Source organism: Nicotiana tomentosiformis, chromosome 4 (genome assembly GCF_000390325.3).
Source record: "Nicotiana tomentosiformis chromosome 4, ASM39032v3, whole genome shotgun sequence".
Lineage (NCBI taxonomy): Eukaryota > Viridiplantae > Streptophyta > Magnoliopsida > Solanales > Solanaceae > Nicotiana > Nicotiana tomentosiformis.
The window spans coordinates 83,070,165-83,089,180 of NC_090815.1; the positions used below are offsets into that span (position 1 = coordinate 83,070,165).

A 19,016-nucleotide genomic window follows, 5' to 3' on the forward strand; every position below is an offset into this window, starting at 1 on the left:
TAATGTCGAGTAGTCGGGTTACCTTTTTTTTAACAAACCTATTTCTGACCTTGGTTATTGGGCGTTTCTTTTGCCTTACTAGAGGGAAATTCGTGTCCAGACTTAGCTTGTGCACGACCACCTCTAGTGGGATACCTGTCATATCCGAGTGATACCATGCAAAACAATCAACGTTAGCTTTAAGTAAATTAATAAACCCTGACCTGAGTTTGGGATTGAGTCATGTTACCAAGTGAAACTTCCTTTCCAAGAATTCTTCGAACAAAGCCACTTGCTCGAGTTCTTCTGTAGTGGACTTGGTTGCATCTGTCTCTTCCGGTACCTAAAAGCATCTCGGCACCTAGTGGGATTCCGACGAATCCTCGCCCTTATCATCTTCATTTAGCGAGGGAGGAAGTGTAGGTTCCGATAATTACTATTTGCTGGGCTCCTTCCCTTTGTAGCTAGAAATTGATACTACATTCATCTCTCTTGCTGCTGGTTGATCTCCTCTTATCTGCTTGATGCCTTCCGGGATCGGGAATAATAGTTGATGATATTTTTAGGGAACAACCTTCATCTCATGTATCCAAGGTCTTCCAAGGATTATGTTGTAACCCATGTCGTTGTTTACTATGTCAAATAAGGTGGTCTTGGTTACCCCTTCGGCATTTATGGGCAGCAGGATCTCTTCTCAAGTTGTCACACTTGCCAAGTTGAACCCAGTAAGGAGTTTTGTTGCCGGAATGATGCTTCCGGTTAACTTTGCTTGTTCCAACTCTCTCCATTGGATGATGTTGGTTGAGCTTCCTGGGTCAACCAAAACACGCTTAATCTTGAAATCTAGGACATTGAGAGTAATTACTAGGGAATCATTATGTGGCAGAAGAAGTCCATCGGCGTCTTCCTCCGTGAAGGTGATGTCATCTTCTGCGACTTCTCGGAGTCTCTTGTTGTGGGTCACTGATTTCTTTATTTTCTTGGCCTCCGAGAAGGTTACGCCATTAATTTCATTCCCTCCAAAAATTATGTTGATAGTCAACCGAGGAGGGTCTTCTACTATCTTTGAAGGCTCCGTATTGTCCCGGCTATGGCCGTAATTGTTCTTGGCTCGGTTGCTCAGGAACTCCCTGAGATGGCCGTTCTTCATCCACCTCTTCATGCAGATGCCGGCAATCCCCCAGTTCTATGGTCGTAAATCCCATGATATTCACACCATAAGTTAGGATCCCTCTGGTTGGGATCGGATCTGATTGGCTTCGAAAATCGTGCTTCTTTGATATTACTAATCACTGATACCAACTCCAGTACGTTGATGTTGAAATTGTAATCCGACAACCTGGGATATGTGGAATCCTGGGCCCCCAATACCTCTTTTTCTTGTAACGATTTGTTGTCCCGACCACGGTCAATTCTTCTATTAGGAATGAACCTATCCGAGGACCAGAACCCTTTGTTGTCACGTCCTTCGGTTCTCTCATATAGCAAGAAACGATCTTTACAAGATCGCCGTCCCGCATCGAAATTGCTTTTGAACTTATCCTAGTTCTTGTTTCGGTCGCATCCCTTGGTTGATTTCGGGAATCCGAGGTGATCGTATTCTATCCTTATTTTTGACTCATAACGATTATGGACATCCACCCATGTAGTCGCTTGGAATTCGAGCAGGTTTTCCTTCAGCTTTTGAAAGGCGTCAAAGCTCCTTGGATTCAAATCCTTTATGAATGCCTCTGCTGCCCACTTGTTTGGTACGGCCGGTAGCAGCATCCTTTCTTTCTGGAACCTGGTCATGAACTAGAGCAGCAATGCAGACTCACCTTGCGCGATCCTGAATATGTCCGCCTCCCTGGCTTGGACCTTTCTTGCCCTAGCATGGGCCTTTATGAATGAATTTGCAAGCATTTCAAAAGAGTCAATTGAATGCTCGGGTAAGAGTGAATACCATGTCAGGGCCTCCTTTTTTAGGGTTTTACCAAACTTCTTCAGCAAGATCGGTTTGATCTCATGTTGAGCCAAATTATTCCCCTTTACAATCGTGGTGTAGGTTGTGATGTGCTCCTGCGGATCCAAAGTCCTATATTATTTTGGTATGTCCAGCATTTTGAACCTTTTTGGAATTAACTCCGGTGTTGCGTTCGGTTTAAATGGCAACTAGGTGTATTTTTTTGAATCTTGGCCTTTCAAAACTGGTGGTGCGCCCGGAAGCTGATCCATTCGGGCGTGAAACTCCTTCGCGTTTTGATCCATCTGTTCGTTCATTTCCCTCTTAAATCTCATGAGCTCAGTTGTGAAGAGGCAATTCCCGTTATCGTTACCATATCCGGTACTTGTTCCCCTCGCACCGTCGAAACCGACCTCATCCCTTGGGGTATTGTTATCAACTCTTTGAGCCGTTTGATTTGCGGAATAGCCGAGAGGAACCGGACCCCTTCCGTTTGTGTTGTTGGAAGCGCCTGACAACGCTTGCTTCAACTCTGTTATCACATGATCCTGCCTTGAGAGGTGGCCCATGATGGCTTTTTGTTGCTCTCTTAGGATTCTCACTGTTTCCGCAACGTGTTCCTCTTCCGTATTATCGGGAGTTGGCTTATGTACATGCCGGGGGTACTGCCCTTCAAGAACCAGGGTTGCCTCGTCCCCTTCGTTACGGGTGTCACTGATTGAATCCTCATGTTGAGGCAGATTTTTGTGTCCCTCAATATTGTGTGTGATGTTGACATCATTAGCTACCATTTTTCAATTTCTTGCTAAGGAAAAAATCAAATAAGTTAGTAACAAACGTGAGGATCAAAGCAATTACGCAACTGTCTAAGCCCCACGGTGGGCGCCAAACTGTATACTTGTAAAATGGTACAGTTGAATTTGTTACGTAAATGATAAATAAATAAGATTAAAAATAAAGCTTAGCAATTGAAATTGAAGAAGATAACAAGCCTTGCTTCGAGAACGGCGTCTCCGAGGACAGAAATGAGAACAATATAAAAGAACAAATAAAATCATTTAATTGAGAGCGAAAAATGAAATATAGCATATGTTTTGCCCAGAATTTCATGCCTTACAATGGCTGCTTAGCCTGCTTTTTATAGCTATATCTAAGGAAACAAAATCCTAGGATCAAGCCCCACTTAAATGATAATAAATGAGTCATTGATGCATATATAACGGCAGGTCATAAATGCAAATATTCCCTGCATCGGCTTCTCATTTAATGTTAGAGAATATTCTTCATTGAATGTTATCCGATGACAAATATTCAACCTGCTCTCGTTGAGCATGCTCCCTTCGGAATTTGTCCGATGTCAATTACGGTTGTTGATGCCGGTACTAGTTATTACTTAATTCGCCTTTTACATGTCTTTGGTTCCACACGTCATGTTATTATTCGATTATTTATTATAAGCCAATTTTAACCAATAGGAAGTATTGGTGGCTACGGAAAGCCTGAATGCATTACTAACCCGCCGTTTAAACTCTTATACAACCTGAAAATGTGCAATAGTAAAGTTTTCAAAGTGAGTCCCACATAAAGTTGATCCAGTAATGTGCCGTCTGTTTGACTGTCATTGGCTTAGCCTTATCTTCTCAATCAGTAAGCATCACGAAGGTCTGCTTATGCTTGTTCATTTCATCTAACAGCTGGTCCCTTAGTTGAGTCACAGTTCCATATGATTCATCAATTATCATTTGAGTCTTCCAATGCTTTGATACTTCTTGTTTCCACCCTTCTTCATAAAATTCATGAATATGTCATTTTAACTTTGGTTAAGGACTAATTACAATCCGTATTTTAAAAGGCATTTCGGAAGTGTCAAGTGGCGTACGCCCAGGTGTTTGAGCCACGTTTTTGTAGTGACGTATAAGTCCTAGAGACTTTTTCAAATTAAAACAAAATTTGTTGAATAAGTCCTTCATATAATACCCAAATTCTCAAAAGTCAGCTTATAATTACTCAAAAAATTTAAAAAGGAACTGAAGTATTAAATTTAAAAGTCAAGACCTTTTTTATTGATTGACGCCCTAATTTATGGTCTTTTTCAATTATTTATCTCGTCTGCTAGTGTGTTACTATCTCCCAAAAGCAACGAATAGTCAATATTTTTTTTACAAATACAAAAAGAACTACATTCTCCTTCACAGCAGCAAGTTCAAAGTTCAAATTGCAGGTTAGTTATACTTTTTGTTCCTCAACGTAGAAAAATTTATTCTTTTTCGACTCAAGTTACTTGTGCTTGTAAGTAGCGTATAAGTGATTGTTTTGACTAGTTTTTTTGTGAATGGAGCACATCTATATATATTTTTCACATATTTATAGTTTTCTTTAATTTTTATGCAATTTTACCTATTTATAAATATTTACTGTAATTATATTTTTTTTATAAAATATTAAAAATTAAATACCTATGAAGTTTATGCCCCGTGCCTCGGGGCTTACGCCTCGCTGAGCCATATGTAAAACGCTTCGCCTTACGCCCACGCCTTTTAAAACATTGATTACAATGGTATAGGCAACGCATAATCCATTCTATGAAGAATAGAGACCACGAAATAGAACAAATAAATTCCATCAAAATATATGGATAAATTTATTCATGACCTGCTAATAGATTTAACTTGTTATTTTTTAAGCCGTTCAAATTTGATTTAACTTTTTCTTGTTTATTATTATTGTACATAGGAGGAAGGGAAAGGGAAAATGAGAGAGGAAATTACAAGTTGGGAAAAAGGTAGCATGTAAAGTTGAGGTCGGACAAGTTTAGATGGTAATTTATGTTTTTTTTTTTTCCTTTTTAAGTTTCTTTACTTTAATTTAACACGTTTGTGTCATAAAATTTTATTGTAATTTAGGAGTTTGTTTGGACGTGAGTATATCTTTTTACATTGAAAAAAGAGATTGGATTTCGTTACACTAAAGTGTAGGAAGAACAAACGGCAAAAGTATAAAGTTAAAAAATTTGAGAAAAAAACAAATTTGGCTAGTTGATTTAAGTTAGCTTTCCTTTGTTCCTTTTAAGCTAAGAACAGCAGTTGTAGTCATAAAAAATGAAACTCTAGACCTACATAAGGATCTCACACACGCCATATACGGCATAAATCAGACTTGCATTTTGCTTAATGCAGTTTCTCTCTTTTTCTTCATCGACTGTAAATTGGATACCTCATGAACACCACTACATTGGGGAATTTCACCACAAAACTCATCATGTCAACTTTTAAGTTGCTCAACAAAACTATAACTAAAATAATCAAGGCCAGTAAACCTACAAATTACCAAGAATGCAGTGAATATAAAATCATGATTTCGTTTAAAATATCATTCTGCAAGTTCTCGTATAATTTGTCTCACCTCTCATAACATAACTATGAAAAGTACAACGCTAAGCAAATGGCTCCAACCATCCTGGCCTTGCGAGGCCAAAAATCACATTAGTACCTTTTGCCTCTAGATTCACTTCTAGAGACCATCACTCCTGAGAGCTTGTTGACCTCATACAGCAATGCGGCTGAGAACAAGAAGCTGCATAAGATCCAAAAATACCCAATCAGATTTACAAACATTATACTACCATGCACTCGGTATTCTATACATGCTCATGACAAGATGTGACATAATAACCAATCAATTATCCAAATATGTTGCGCCAAAATATTTGCCTCGTCAAAGTTACTCTAATGAAAACAATATTATTAAGAGTACAACATTCTGACAATAATGTGTTTACAATTTATTCACTGGTTTTCCTATTAGATGCAACAGTCTACTTGGAAATTTTCTACCATCTTTTATAATCAATCAAGTGGCCAAGCAGTAGAACCTGAGCTCTCCCTTTTAGAACAAAGGTAAAGAAACAAAACTGCAAGATGCTTTGGTACATGGTTCATCAAGGAACCACTTAGCCACGCTAAGGAGGGATAGAGGACCAGGTTTTGATAATATAAAATGCGAGCAATTGGCTTGAACCAGCAGAGGGTTTTCCTCAAGTTTTAAACATAATGCAAATTTCTGTTTCCTTGTACTTTCTTGATTCCTCATTAAGAAAAGAGGTTTGTTTTCAGCTATTTAAAAAAAAATGATTAGTACTTTCAACTAAGTTATTTACAGGAAGATAAGTAAGGTCAAAGTTCTCCAACCTTCCATCTCATTTTATATGAGCTTCTTTAGCTTAAGAGAAAAGTAAGGGGCTTGTTCGCCAGTATTTAAGCACAATTTGAAATTGCATGTGCAATTAGAGATGGCAAGATGGGTAATCCGCTAAATAAATACTCCCTCAGCCCCAATTTATGTGGTGGTGCTTGACGCGGCACAAAGTTTAAGAAAGAAAGGAAGACTTTTGAAACTCGTGGTCCGAAACAAGCCATAGATATTTGTGGTTGTAAATCATCTCATTAAATCATCTTATTAAGGGTTAAAGTAGGAAATTTAAAGTTAAATTGTTTTTAAATAAGTATGACATTCTTTTTGGGATAGACTAAAAAGGAAAGTATGACACGTAAAATGGGACAGAGGGAGTAGTTGTGCATGTGGAATTGAATGACTATCTTAACAACCCACTTATTACCCAAATATTACGGTGATGGAATGCCAGTTGATAGATTGGACATTTGTTCAGAAAGGAAGTCAAGCTTGACTCCGCTCATTAACCAATATACAAGCCTAAATTCTTTTGGATCAGCTGTTGATGAGAATGGCAGTCTGACATATAAAAGAAGAGAAGAGTAAAGAGAAAGGAAGGTGGAGATGATAGATTAGCATCAAAACAGCAATGCTGTAAGATCAGCAGTTGTAGGTGAGGAACAATAAACATAAATCTCTTTAATATTGGTAACTAGATGGTAGCTTTTAGGTCATTACCATGTCGTGATGCAGACTCGATGAACAGTGCTAGCAGCAATAAGAGCAACTACCTCTGCAAGTATAACTGCAATGAAACAGACAAATAGAACAGATTAAAAAATTAATTCACCCATACAGCTGCTGTATCTCATTACTAATGCAGGATATATGCTCCAAAAAAATTAGCATTAATTGGTTAACAAGTGACTTATACATATGGGATTGAATATTAAAATAAATATGCTAAGGAAAATATACAATAATTCCAATGTTACATCTAAGAAACTAAAATCTATTTTTATTTGTACTTAGAATATCAAAGCACATGACAGCATAAGCAAGATGGGTGTCAGAAAGTTATTCAGATCTTTAACAGAATTGATCGAAATACGACAATGGATAATTCAAAATATATCCCACTCACCAGCACCCCATCCACTCCTTACACCACATGTTTCTTGATAGTTTCCAATGAACTGCACAGTAACACCAAGTCAAGCTCAATATCATAATAGCTTGGTATACACTGTTCTAGCAAAGCAACATGTGATACTTCAGTATGTGCAGCCATAAAATGCATGACAATCATTAGACTATGTAAAAAACGGTAAAGACTACGGTGGATCTAACAGCATAATGATACAACAGGAAAGTGAATTGATCTCTAAAACGAAGATTTCTGCCACAAGATGACAGGGAGGAAAGATTACTTCTTAATTTCTTCCCTTCAAGTTTGGTCTCCCAACAGCTGAAAACAGAGAGCACACTGAAAACGTGTGCAATCAACCTCACAGTCAGTTTAGTATAAAGCTTGTATTTATATTCATAGGTTGTATCTGGTTAACTTGCTGGTGGAGAAAAAAGTAAGCTCCAGATACATTTGCAAATGAATAGAACAATTTCTACAAGAACAGCATACATCAAAATGCATACAGCTTTATTGTACAGGAATACAGACATTGTAAATTTTAACAGAACCTTTGAGACATTAACACAGCACTTCTTGATACGAGGAGGAATTTTTCTCACCGTTAGCAGCAAAATGAAGATGAGAGAACTAGTGAAACCTCCGAGAATCGTATACAATTCTGAAGATGCTAATTTCCCTCTATACACTTCTTGCAAAGAGAGTGTTGTGATGAACAGAAGAAAAGAATACAGCATCGAACTCCCAGATCCAGCCATGAACTTCAGGTGCACAAAAGAAAAAAACAATCAGACTGATGAATTGTTTAAAGGAAAAACGTCAAAAGAAAAGAAAGAGGTCACAAATAAGCTCCAATTCATTTTAAACTTTCAAGGTATTATCAGGAAAGACTGACATCATGCGAGCTAGAAGCAACCTTAGAGAAAAGCATTGAATAGAATGACTCATTACATTTAACGATTAAAAAAATTAACAGACAACAATGTACATTAATCCTTATTTTTAAACTAACTTTTATGCTATGTTGCGCGGACTCTCCAAAATGCTGTCGCACCTGTGTCGGATCCTCCAAAAGTATCCGACACGCACCTAGAGACATTTTCGGAGGGATGGAAATAGTATACTAAGGAAATAGTCAACAGAGGAGATGAACTGGTACTGGGTTATATTCTCCACCCACAAGCAATGTCGTTGAAGTGCATATAATAAATTGAAGCTGGGTGATATATTTGATTATCACTAATTGGGTGATAGTATTTGATTATCAGTATTTGAAAAGTTGTATACTGTTAAATACAAAAATACATGGGAAAAAACACTTAGATGAAGAAGCTATATCCCGCGTTTGCGTTTCCTTCACATCCAGCATTCTTAGCACATTAATGACTACTTTTTGTACTCTCTTTGATTCTTAGTATGTGAGTAGAAGATAAAAGTTCACTAATTATTACACAAAAATAGTTTAGCGAGTAACCTGTAAACAATTATACAACGTGAATAATTTTGATCAACAGAACATATGCTAAAAAGAACAGTTACCGATCAAAAAAACCAAAAGAGCATTTTGAGTGGTTTCTAACAAATTGAAGTGCCCTCTCCTCAGAATTTTTTTTCTTTAGTTTTAACAATGATTGCGGTCTGGGCTAATGTGTGCACACTTCAACAAAACCATCAGGTACTTGCACCTCCCACCAACACAAGTTTAATAACTCTACCTATCAAAGCTTAGGTATATGGAAAGAATTTACTCAGTGTCGCCTCTGCTGGGATTCGAACCTTTGTTAAGACATAAAACTTTCTGTCACTTCAACTCTTCGCTAGGTCATCCCCTCGGGGTTACCATCTCCTCACAATTCCGCTTAATTTTAGCCATATTAAATCCCAAAGTAGAAAAATTTTCTAACATTGTCACTGATCAAGAAACAAAGTTCCAGCAAAAGGCGAAAACTGAAAAGCGTAGAAAAGTGCCAACATTGTTGCAGCTTTAGTGAAGAAAGTGCGGCTAAACACCGAGCATAAAGTAACCCAACTTCAGGGCTTAAGGTGAACCTCAAGCAAGCCTATAACAACGCTGATTTGTCCACATTAGAGATAGCCATATCATTTGCCACCAACCATTTCGTAACAAAGCCATGTTAAAACCAGTTTTATGATATTAACTATCTCCGCTCCATTCAAATTTCAGCAATGCCTTAAACTGTATCATTGATCTTTAAACTTACTCTCTAAATGAACACAAAGTTAACAGCCAAAAAAACTGCTTCTAGGAAGCAGAAACGCCCATTTTCATAAACATATTCACTAAACTAAGACATGAATTATAAAGAACAAAACTTTATCCATTTTAGAGATAACCACTTTGTTTCCACAATTTTTTTCCTAAAACAGCACGACAGAAGCACTAACTTCTTGAAATTAACCCTTATATGATCCAATTCAGTGTTTGAACTCAGATACCAAACAACAATTACAAAGAGCAAGTAAAATTAAAAAGAAAACCCATTTTAAAATTAACCCTTATATGATCCAATTCAGTGTTTGAACTCAGATACCAAACAACAATTACAAAGAGCTAGTAAAATTAAAAAGAAAACCCATTTTTTCCTTTTCCTTGGTACATTGTAATAACTAATTGATTCTAAAATTATCTTGTAAAACTGTAAAAAGGAACTGTAAGAGGATAAAGGGGTTTTGAGCGCTCACCAGAATGCAATTTGAGACTTGGGATGTGAAACGAATAGAGCAAGAACAAAGTCGGATCGAGATTCCACCGGTTTAAGGAGAGGAGATTGGTAAGGGGAACTGAGCGACTTGTTGGGGGTGAATAAAAGGAAAAGAAGCAGCTAAACGGCGTCGTAAAGTACTAGAATTGTGAATAAATGAGGTACTCCGAAAATAAATTACGCAAACTTTGGGTAAATTACTAAATTGGTTTTTTTTTTTTTGGTCATTACTAAATTTTTTCCACTATATGTAGTTTGTACCATCGGAAAAGTGCCATTTGTGTCCCTCTATTATCGATAATTAGTTATTAGTACCCTCTGTTATACTTTCCTTCACTACTAATCTCTATCATTATCCATTTTAATATTCTTGCCCCCATCACTAACGGACCCTTTTAGAGAGAGACGTGGTGCAATCTTAAACAACAATATAACCATCTACCCATTTGGATCCCTTACTCGTTCAGCCCCGACCCGCTAACCCCCCATTCCCCCTAAAAGAATGTAATCGTTTATTTCCTCTCCAAAGTTAAGGTTTTCCCCATCTGAAGCGTTTTTCCTCTGTTTTCTATCATCATCTCTATTTTCTTTCTTATTTTGTGTATAATTTTCACGACTAGGGAGTTACAATGTTAGAAGGGAGTTCGTCGTCTCAAGAATGTATGTCGAGTAGGACATGCAAATGCAGATTGACTACACTCTACCTCATGGCTTACACTCCTTAGAACGCTGGTAGGAGATTCTACAAATATCCTAAACCTGAGGTTAATATCTTATATTCTATATATAATTCGTGTATGATAATTTTTTGATTTTTATTTTCTGAAATTTCACTTATAACATGTTGTAAGATTTTATTTTTTGAAAAATTTCGTATGGTTATTTTGAATGGTCTGATGAAGTGTTATCGGACAGAGCTATGATAATTATTTGTAAGTTGAAAGCGCAAGTGGAGGCTGTCAAGATTGAAAGACTAAAATTGAAGGGAAAATTGGAAGCATTGGAGGCAATAAATGAGATTAAATGCAATAAAACAAGCATTTTGGAGTCTTCATTGGATGCTATTTATCTGGAAAGGGACATATTGAAGGGGAAAAAATGAAGAAATGGAGGCTGCAAATCGCTGAGAAATGACCAATTCAAGTAAATTGGAAGCCAAAGCCTTGAAGATGAAGATCTTTACTATGATATCTTGGGTCCTATTTGCTTGCTTAATTGCAACTTCTATGATGAATATAAATGATAACTAGTTGGTGAAATCTAGTTTGTATTTTGTTAAGTTATCAGGTATGGTGAACTTAAGTGGAAGCAGTGTAGTATATATTTTTCTGTTGGCTAATCGGATTTGTACTTTCCGAATTGTATATGTTGATTGCTCTTTGTTTTGACATGTTTTTGTTGGTTAATATGATTTGATCTTCATGAACTTGTTGCGATATAAAAATGAGTCATACATGTTAACTGTTATTCAAACTACATAAATGAATTTGTACTTATTCAAATAACTACACTAACACTACTAGCAAAAGTTAACTGTCATTAAGAAAATAAACTGAATACTAGCAATAAGAAAACAAACTGAAATAGTCTAAATTACCCTTAACATTACTAGTAAAAGTTAATTGTCAAGTTACTGTTACATTGACACAGGTTCCATAACATAACCCCAAAATAAGTTACCACCTAGGTCATATTATGGCATCCAACTGTCAGTACCAATAAAGCATTAAAAACTAGAGTTAAATGTACTGTCGAAGTCATAAATTACTGTAACGACCCGGCCAGTCGTTTTGAGTATCACAATCCAGTTTCCCCATTTACTTCTCAAATTGGGCTTTACAGTTATTGTGTGACTTGCCGGAGCAATTTGGTTCGGGTCCGATGAGGTTTTGGAATGAATTGGAACACTTAGTTTCAAGGTTTAAAGCTTAAGTTAAAATAGTGACCGGATATCGACTTATGTGAAAACGACCCCGGAATGGAGTTTTGATGATTTCAATAGCTCCGTATGGTAATTTTGGATTTAGGAGCGTGTCCAAAAAATTATTTGAAGGTCCGTAGTAGAATTAGGCTTGAAATGCCGAAAGTTAAATTTTTGGAAAGTTTGACCGGGGTTTGACCTTTTGATATCGAGGTCGGAATCATATTTTTGAAATTGGAATAGCTTTGTTATGTCATTTATGACTTGTACGCAAAATTTGAGTTCATTCCGGATTGACTTGCTATGTTTCGGCATCGAACCTAGAATGCTCGATGTCGATTCTTCAAGAATATGTGGTATCACATTAAGCAAATAAGCTCCAAATTCAGTTTTGATTAAAGTATTAGATTCGTATTGAAATTACAGAGCCATAGCAAAAAGAATCATTGAATTCGACATCGTATGAGAGAGTTATGCCGATTTCCGTGTCTGGAATAATTTTTCCGTCGCCGCGAGCCCCCAGGGTAGCGTGGGGAGCTAGCCCTGGCACTGGGAATTTTGGGGTGCTGGAAACTGCACCACAGGCAGCGCCCCATGCTACCTGTGACGCCCGAAATAACTGAGGGTCTATAAAATGGGGTTCTTGCCATTTTTACTCATTTTTGAGTTTATGGAGCTCGGTGTAGGCGATACTTGGGCGATTTTTACGGGAAAATATTAGGGTAAGTGTTCCTTATCCTATATTGATTATATTTCATGATTCCATATTCATTTACATCATGAATCCGTGAATCTATGGAAAAAAAACCAGATTTTTATAAAATCTTCCAAAAATGTAAAATGAAGATTTGAAGGTCAATCCGATGTCAGAATTTGATCATTTTTGTATGGTTGGACTCGTATCGGAATGGGTGTTCGGATTTTATAATTTTTATCGGGTTCCGATACGTGGGCCCCACAGGCGATGTTTGAGCTAAATTTTGGATTTTTATGGAAAATTAGCATTTTCATATGGAATTGATTCCTATACCTCGTGTTGATTGTATCGAATTATTTTGACTAAGATTCGAGGCTTTCGGAGGCCGAATCACGAGGAAAAGGTTTATTGGAATAAAGAATTTTCTTGGATTGAGGTAAGTAACTCTTCTAATCTTGGAGTTGAGGGTATGAACCCTGAATATATATATTTTGTGAATTGTTGGGAGGTGACGCACATGCTAGGTGACGGGCGTGTGGGCGTGGACTATAGAAATTGTGACATAATTGTTTATGTGGAATTTTATAGTTAAATAATCTTGGCATTTTCCGAGCGGTGTTATGTGTTAAAGAAATTGAGCTGAAAAGCATATTAAAAATCATGTTGAGGCTATGTGCCAGTATTATTGGGACCCACAGACATATTGCTGTGAATTATTGTGTTAAATTGAAAAGTCATACTCAGTCATATTCATTTCATTGCATATCATAACTCAGTTTTATGACTCTATTTTGATGCATAAAAATATTTTGGGTCGAATGCCCTGTTTTACTGAGATGCCCGAGTGGCTTGAGAGGTTTATGACTGAGTGAGGCCGAGGGCCTGATTTATGTTTCATATTCATGGGATCGGGCTACACGCCGCAGCATGTTGCATATTCATGGGATCGGGCTGCACGTCGCAGCATGTTTGATATCGGCTGAGGGCCTGATTTGTGAGGATGAGTGTGGATCGGGGCTGCCCGCCTGCAGCATACTTGTGACTGAGTGAGGCCGAGGGCCTGATTGGTGAGGATGAGTGTGGATCGGGGCTGCCCGCCTGCAGCATACTTTATTATTATCGCACGTGAGTTGTCCGTGCAGATTATAGCGCTTGGGCTGAAGGAGCCCCTCCGGAGTCTGTACACACCCCCAGTGAGCGCAGGTACCTACTGAGTGCGAGTGCCGAGTGCTGAGTGACTGGGACGCATGAGTGATTGTGAGGTATGCCCGAGTGGCAAGAGTGATTGCGAGGTATGCCCGAGTGGCAAGAGTGATTGTGAGGTATGCCCGAGTGGCACGAGTGACTGTGAGGTTTGCCCCAGGGGCTATACATGATTGATATTCTGTCCGAGGGGCTGTTTATGATTTTATCATTGAGTTGCATCACATTGTCATGCACACATGACATACAGACATAGAGATGTATTTTTCCTCATGCTGTACAACATCACATCATTCATGATTTCTCACACATTTTTGACAGATGGGCATAGTGATGTATTTGTTTTACACGGGTTATCCAGAAGGAAAATAAAATATATTATTTATTATTGAGAAGATTTTTGGAGAAATTTATTGTTTTCAAACTATTCATATTATTGGCAACTTAGGCAAATAATTTGGGTTTTTTACTGAAGTATTTGAAAGAAAGAACTACTATTTTTGAAATCATTAGCTGGCTGAGTATTTTATCCCGGAGTTACTTCTGGTATTATTTGCTTTATGTTGTTATGGATTGTTGTGGACTATTGATTTTGGACCCGACCTTGGTAGAAGCTCGTCACTACTTTCAACCTACGGCTAGGTTTGTTACTTACTCAATACATGGGGTCGGTTGTACTGATACTACACTTCTGCACATTGCGTGCAGATGTTGGCTGATGTTGTTGCTGTGCTCAATGGTTGCGAGATTTGAAGATGTACATGCGTTCCTGTTGTAGTTGTCTCTTGTTCAGGGTAGCCTTAGGTTTATAAAAGCTCTGTTTATGTATTATTCAAACAGACTATGTATTTATTTCATTTTCGCTTTATATACTCTATTCTTAGAAGCTCATGATTTGTACTACCAGTTCTTGGGGAGATGTATCGGTTTTAGATATTTTCTTTTAATTAATTTCATTGGAATTGGATAGTTAAAAATTGGCTTACCTAACGGGTTGGGTTAGGTACCATCACGACTAGTGGGTTTTTGGGTCGTGACAATTACAGCACCAAAACAATTTGTTTATACAAAATACCATTACTTCAAAAACATATTGTCCAGCATAATGTTTCACTTCCCCTTTCTTGCCTTAAGCTTTCCAATATTTTCCTGCGCCTGCAACTCCAACTGGTTAGTAGTTAGAGCTTCTTTCCCCTAGTCCTCTAGGTAATATGACAGAATTGAGGGCTAACTCACACTAGTTGAATCACCTTTTAAGTTGATGACTCCTGTTCCAGATGTGATATTTGGTTGATGTCTCATTTGAATCCTTGTCCCCCATATATAATATAACTTTTGGCCTCAAAGCAAGGTCTTCTTCATCTGTGAAGTCTGGTAGAGAACATGTCGTACTAACAGCTTGCTAGAGCATTTTTTGGTGAGGAAACACTGGTGTAGGAAATGAACACAAAAGGATTGAAGGAGCCTTTATTAGCTTGAGATTGTTCAGGCCTTGACAATGGTATCTCTTCATCAATATCTTCAAAATTTCAGTTGTCTTCCTTTTCTGTGTTAAAGTTCCCTTAGATGGTTGTCATTAAGAAATGAGACATTGTCAATTAAGTATATATCAATTGTTAAAGACTAATGATAGTAAAAGTTACCTTCTTACACACTCGTGTGTTGTGATTTGACTATCCACAGTTGCTGCGGTTCATAACCCTTCATTTTCTTGGCATAGACCATTCTCCTTGTCTCTTAATTGTTTCATCCTTTTGCCTAGTTCTCTTCACCTTAAGTCTACCAGTTAACTTCACTATCTGTGGTGGTTCCATTGCATCTGCAGGGACTAATATTTCTACCCTAACAGGCAGTATCTTGTGTTAATAAGTCTTTAATATTACCTCTTTGCAATACCACCAATGTATTCCCCGCAAAGGATTAAGACTTTTGTACACAAATGCCCTAATGGCATAAGGACATGGCATTCCAGATAGTTGCCAAGACCTACAGTTGCATTGCTTCAAGACCATGTTTACTGTGTTTATCAGGCCCTTCAGATATTTCATAGCCCCAGTCACCATTAAAGTGAACCACACATTTATGTGCAATCCTCAAATAACTTTTATAAAGCTTCATGGCATAAGGACTAAAGTCAGTAGTCCATGACTTCACTTTGTCCTCATGCTCTCTCAACATTTCCATCACCTTCATCCTAATGCCATCTAGCATCTTAATTATAGCTTTGTACCTTGCATCCAGGATCCATGCATTGAATAATTCTGTGAAGTTGTTATCCACAGTCATATTCTTGCATACAGTATCAAAGAATGATCTACACCATGACTGGGCAGGGTAATATAGCAAATCCTTCACTGCATTTTCATCCATCTCCTCTATCTTCTTCAATTGGTCATCAAAACCCTCCTCATATGTGCCTTATGCACTCCACCACATAAGCTTTTTCATTTTCCTAGATCTCCATCTTTTACACCTATTAGCCTCAATGTGTCTAACACAATACCTATGATTAGCTTCAGGTAAAATAATTTTCATTGCCTCAATCAAACCCTACAAATCATTAGAAACACAATATGAGTTTAAAGAAACATATAGAACTATAAAAGAACATGGACAGAAACACTATATTTTGCATGTCTGAAATGAAAGTGTATCCTTCTCCCATGTTGAGATCCAGTGACCTCTTTAGCATTTCCAAAAATCAATCCCAAGTTCTCTTTGTTTCTTTGTCCACTATAGCCCAATTATAGGATAGAAATGATTTATTTAGTCAAGACCAACAATAACCAAAAGCCGACCCTTAGATTTTCCCTTCAAAAATATCCCATCTAGTCCAATAAAAGGTCTCATACCTTTCTTAAAACTCATTTTCAAAGCATGAAAACAAATATACATTCTTAAGAACGTCCTCTTACCTTCAAGAAGAGCATCTTTTGATAAATTAATTATTATATCACTTTCATGATTGCTAATCTTTAACTCATTAGCATAGACCTCTAGCTTGTTGTACTCATCTTTAAAACTTCCTTGTAGCTTATTCAAAATCAGTGTTTTTGTTCTCTTGCATTTGCCATGTCTTGCATTGAGCTCAAATGTAGCTCTCAAATCAGCCCTCATCTCTTTCACTTTATATTTTGGATTGTCTTGCAACTTACTCTTAAAATAATATGCAATGGTGAAGTAGTCAACAATACTATTATTATAAGTAATGAAACAGTTATGATTTGGATTAGTGTCTTGACTCTAACCCCTGAACAGTCCCTATCCTTAGAAATTAGGCAAACAAATGGACAACCTACTTGACTGTCACGACCCAAAAATTACACCTGTCGTGATGGCGCCTATTCCGATACTAGGCAAGCCGACAACATCAATAACCCACAATGTATTTTAAATATTGGAAACATAATAATTAATTTAAGGGGAAAAATCCCACAAATACTCATTATAATTTACTCCCAAAATCCGGTGTCACTGAGTACATGTGCATCTATATATTACACGTCTGGAAAACACGATCTATAATAGTCTAAGACCAAATACAGTAAACAAGAGGATAGGGAAGGAGAGACAAGGTCTGCGAAATATGACAGCTACCTCTGAATCTCCGAAAAATCGACTATGTAAAATAATCAACACCCACTGTATCCGAAATCACCTGGATCTGCACACGAAGTGCAGGGTGCAGTATGAGTACAACCAACTCAATAAGTAATAATAATAAATAAAGAACTGAAAGTAGTGACGATCTTCTCAGCTAAGTCCAATTACAGTACTTTCCAACATAAAAGGGTAGGCATACTTTCGAGTTCAACATTTAAAACTCCACAGTAATTTCATATCAACTTTGACTGAAATAAAAGAGAATGTCTTTTAGAAATTTTTCCAAATCAGTGATATATGACAGCTGAAATGCAGCAATAATTAAATCAATGCATCCTCTCAGAGCAACAGTCACTCAGTCCTCCCATTCCCTCCAACCTCACAAACACTCTTTCCTCACAGTCACTCTTTCCTCACTGTCACTCATTCCTCACAGTCACTCATCACACGACACTCGCAATTAGCACTCGCACTCGGTAAGTACCTGCGCTCACTGGGGGTGTGTACAGACTCTGGAGGGGCTCCTTCAGCCAAAGCGCTATATCAAGTCAATCATGGCATAAATCAATTAAACATGTTGCGGCGTGCAGCCCGATCCATAAATATCCTCACAATTAGGCCCTCGGCCTCACTCAGTCATCAATCTCCAGTCTCTTGGGCTCTTAGAAATCATGGTAAGCAGCCCAACAATAATGATATGATGCATCAATAATGAATAAGAGAGACTGAGGTAAAAATGTACAAATAGAACTGTGACTAAGTGCAAAACATCAATTTAGCAAATAATTTCACAAGTACACGACCTTTGTGGGTCCCAACAGTGTAAACATATGATTTAAACATGATTCATAGATTAATTTCTCTAATATCATCAGATTTTTCAACTACAAGTTCCATGAAATTGACCAAGTCATAATTCCTACGGTGCACGCCCACATGCCCATCACCTAGCATGTGCGTCACCTCAAAACCAATCACATAATACATATTCCGTGGTTTTATACCCTTAGGACCAAATTTAGAACTGTTACTTACCTCAAACCATGAAATTCTTTATTCTGATATGCCCTTGCCACAAGAATTGATCTCCGAAAGCCTCATATCTTGCCACAATTAATTCGATTCAGTCAATACCAATTATTGTAGTTAATTCCATAAGGAAATAATAATTTTCCAATAAAAATCCAAAATTAACTCAAAACTCGCCCATGGGGTCCACATCTTGGAACCCAGCCAAAGTTATAAAATATGAATGCCCATCCAACCATGAGTCCAACCATACAAATTTCACCAAATTCCGACATCAACTCGACCCTCAAATCTTCAACTAAAATCTTTGAAGATTTCTACCATTTTCAACCCAACCTTTACCCATTTGAACTCAATAATATTTCCATAAACCTTATTGATACCTATAAATAATACTCTTACACCCAAGAATTATATTCTTAATCACCCATCTTTACCCCAAAAATCAAAATTGAAGAATTGGGGGAAGCAATTCTTACCTCTTTGAAGCCCTAGCAAGATCCTTATGAAATCTTCAAGTCTTGAAGAAGAATTGATGAACAATTGACTAAGTCTTCACTTTCTCTCTCTAGAACACTCTCCCTTCTCTCTAAAAATGTCAG

At 37.4% G+C, this 19,016-nt stretch overlaps 2 protein-coding genes across 2 annotated transcripts; both read right to left on the bottom strand.

Annotated features, from left to right (window-relative positions):
• Positions 1-673: 673 nt before the first annotated feature.
• On the bottom strand, positions 674-1,141 carry LOC138910048 (uncharacterized). Its single transcript, XM_070201267.1, has one exon. It carries the CDS (start codon positions 1,139-1,141, stop codon positions 674-676), a length of 468 nt encoding a protein of 155 aa, XP_070057368.1.
• Positions 1,142-5,259: 4,118 nt separating this feature from the next.
• On the bottom strand, positions 5,260-10,109 carry LOC104091608 (uncharacterized). The gene is made up of 5 exons (XM_009596977.4): positions 9,942-10,109; positions 7,841-7,999; positions 7,236-7,287; positions 6,830-6,896; positions 5,260-5,494 (listed from the first exon to the last, which is right to left on the bottom strand). Exons 2-5 carry the CDS (start codon positions 7,994-7,996, stop codon positions 5,404-5,406), a joined length of 366 nt encoding a protein of 121 aa, XP_009595272.1. The 5' UTR covers positions 7,997-7,999; positions 9,942-10,109; the 3' UTR covers positions 5,260-5,403.
• Between the last annotated feature and the right edge of the window lie 8,907 nt (positions 10,110-19,016).

What these genes read in the sequence shown, in the direction of transcription:
- LOC104091608 (XM_009596977.4), bottom strand. Translation starts at nt 7,996, where the DNA reads ATGGCTGGATCTGGGAGTTCGATGCTGTATTCTTTTCTTCTGTTCATC. An exon ending in TCTTCATTTTGCTGCTAACG is followed by an intron (nt 7,288 to 7,840) that starts GTGAGAAAAATT and finishes GTTACTGTGCAG; the next exon opens with TTCATTGGAAACTATCAAGA. An exon ending in AAGGAGTGGATGGGGTGCTG is followed by an intron (nt 6,897 to 7,235) that starts GTGAGTGGGATA and finishes GTTTCATTGCAG; the next exon opens with TTATACTTGCAGAGGTAGTT.
- LOC138910048 (XM_070201267.1), bottom strand. Translation starts at nt 1,141, where the DNA reads ATGAAGAGGTGGATGAAGAACGGCCATCTCAGGGAGTTCCTGAGCAAC.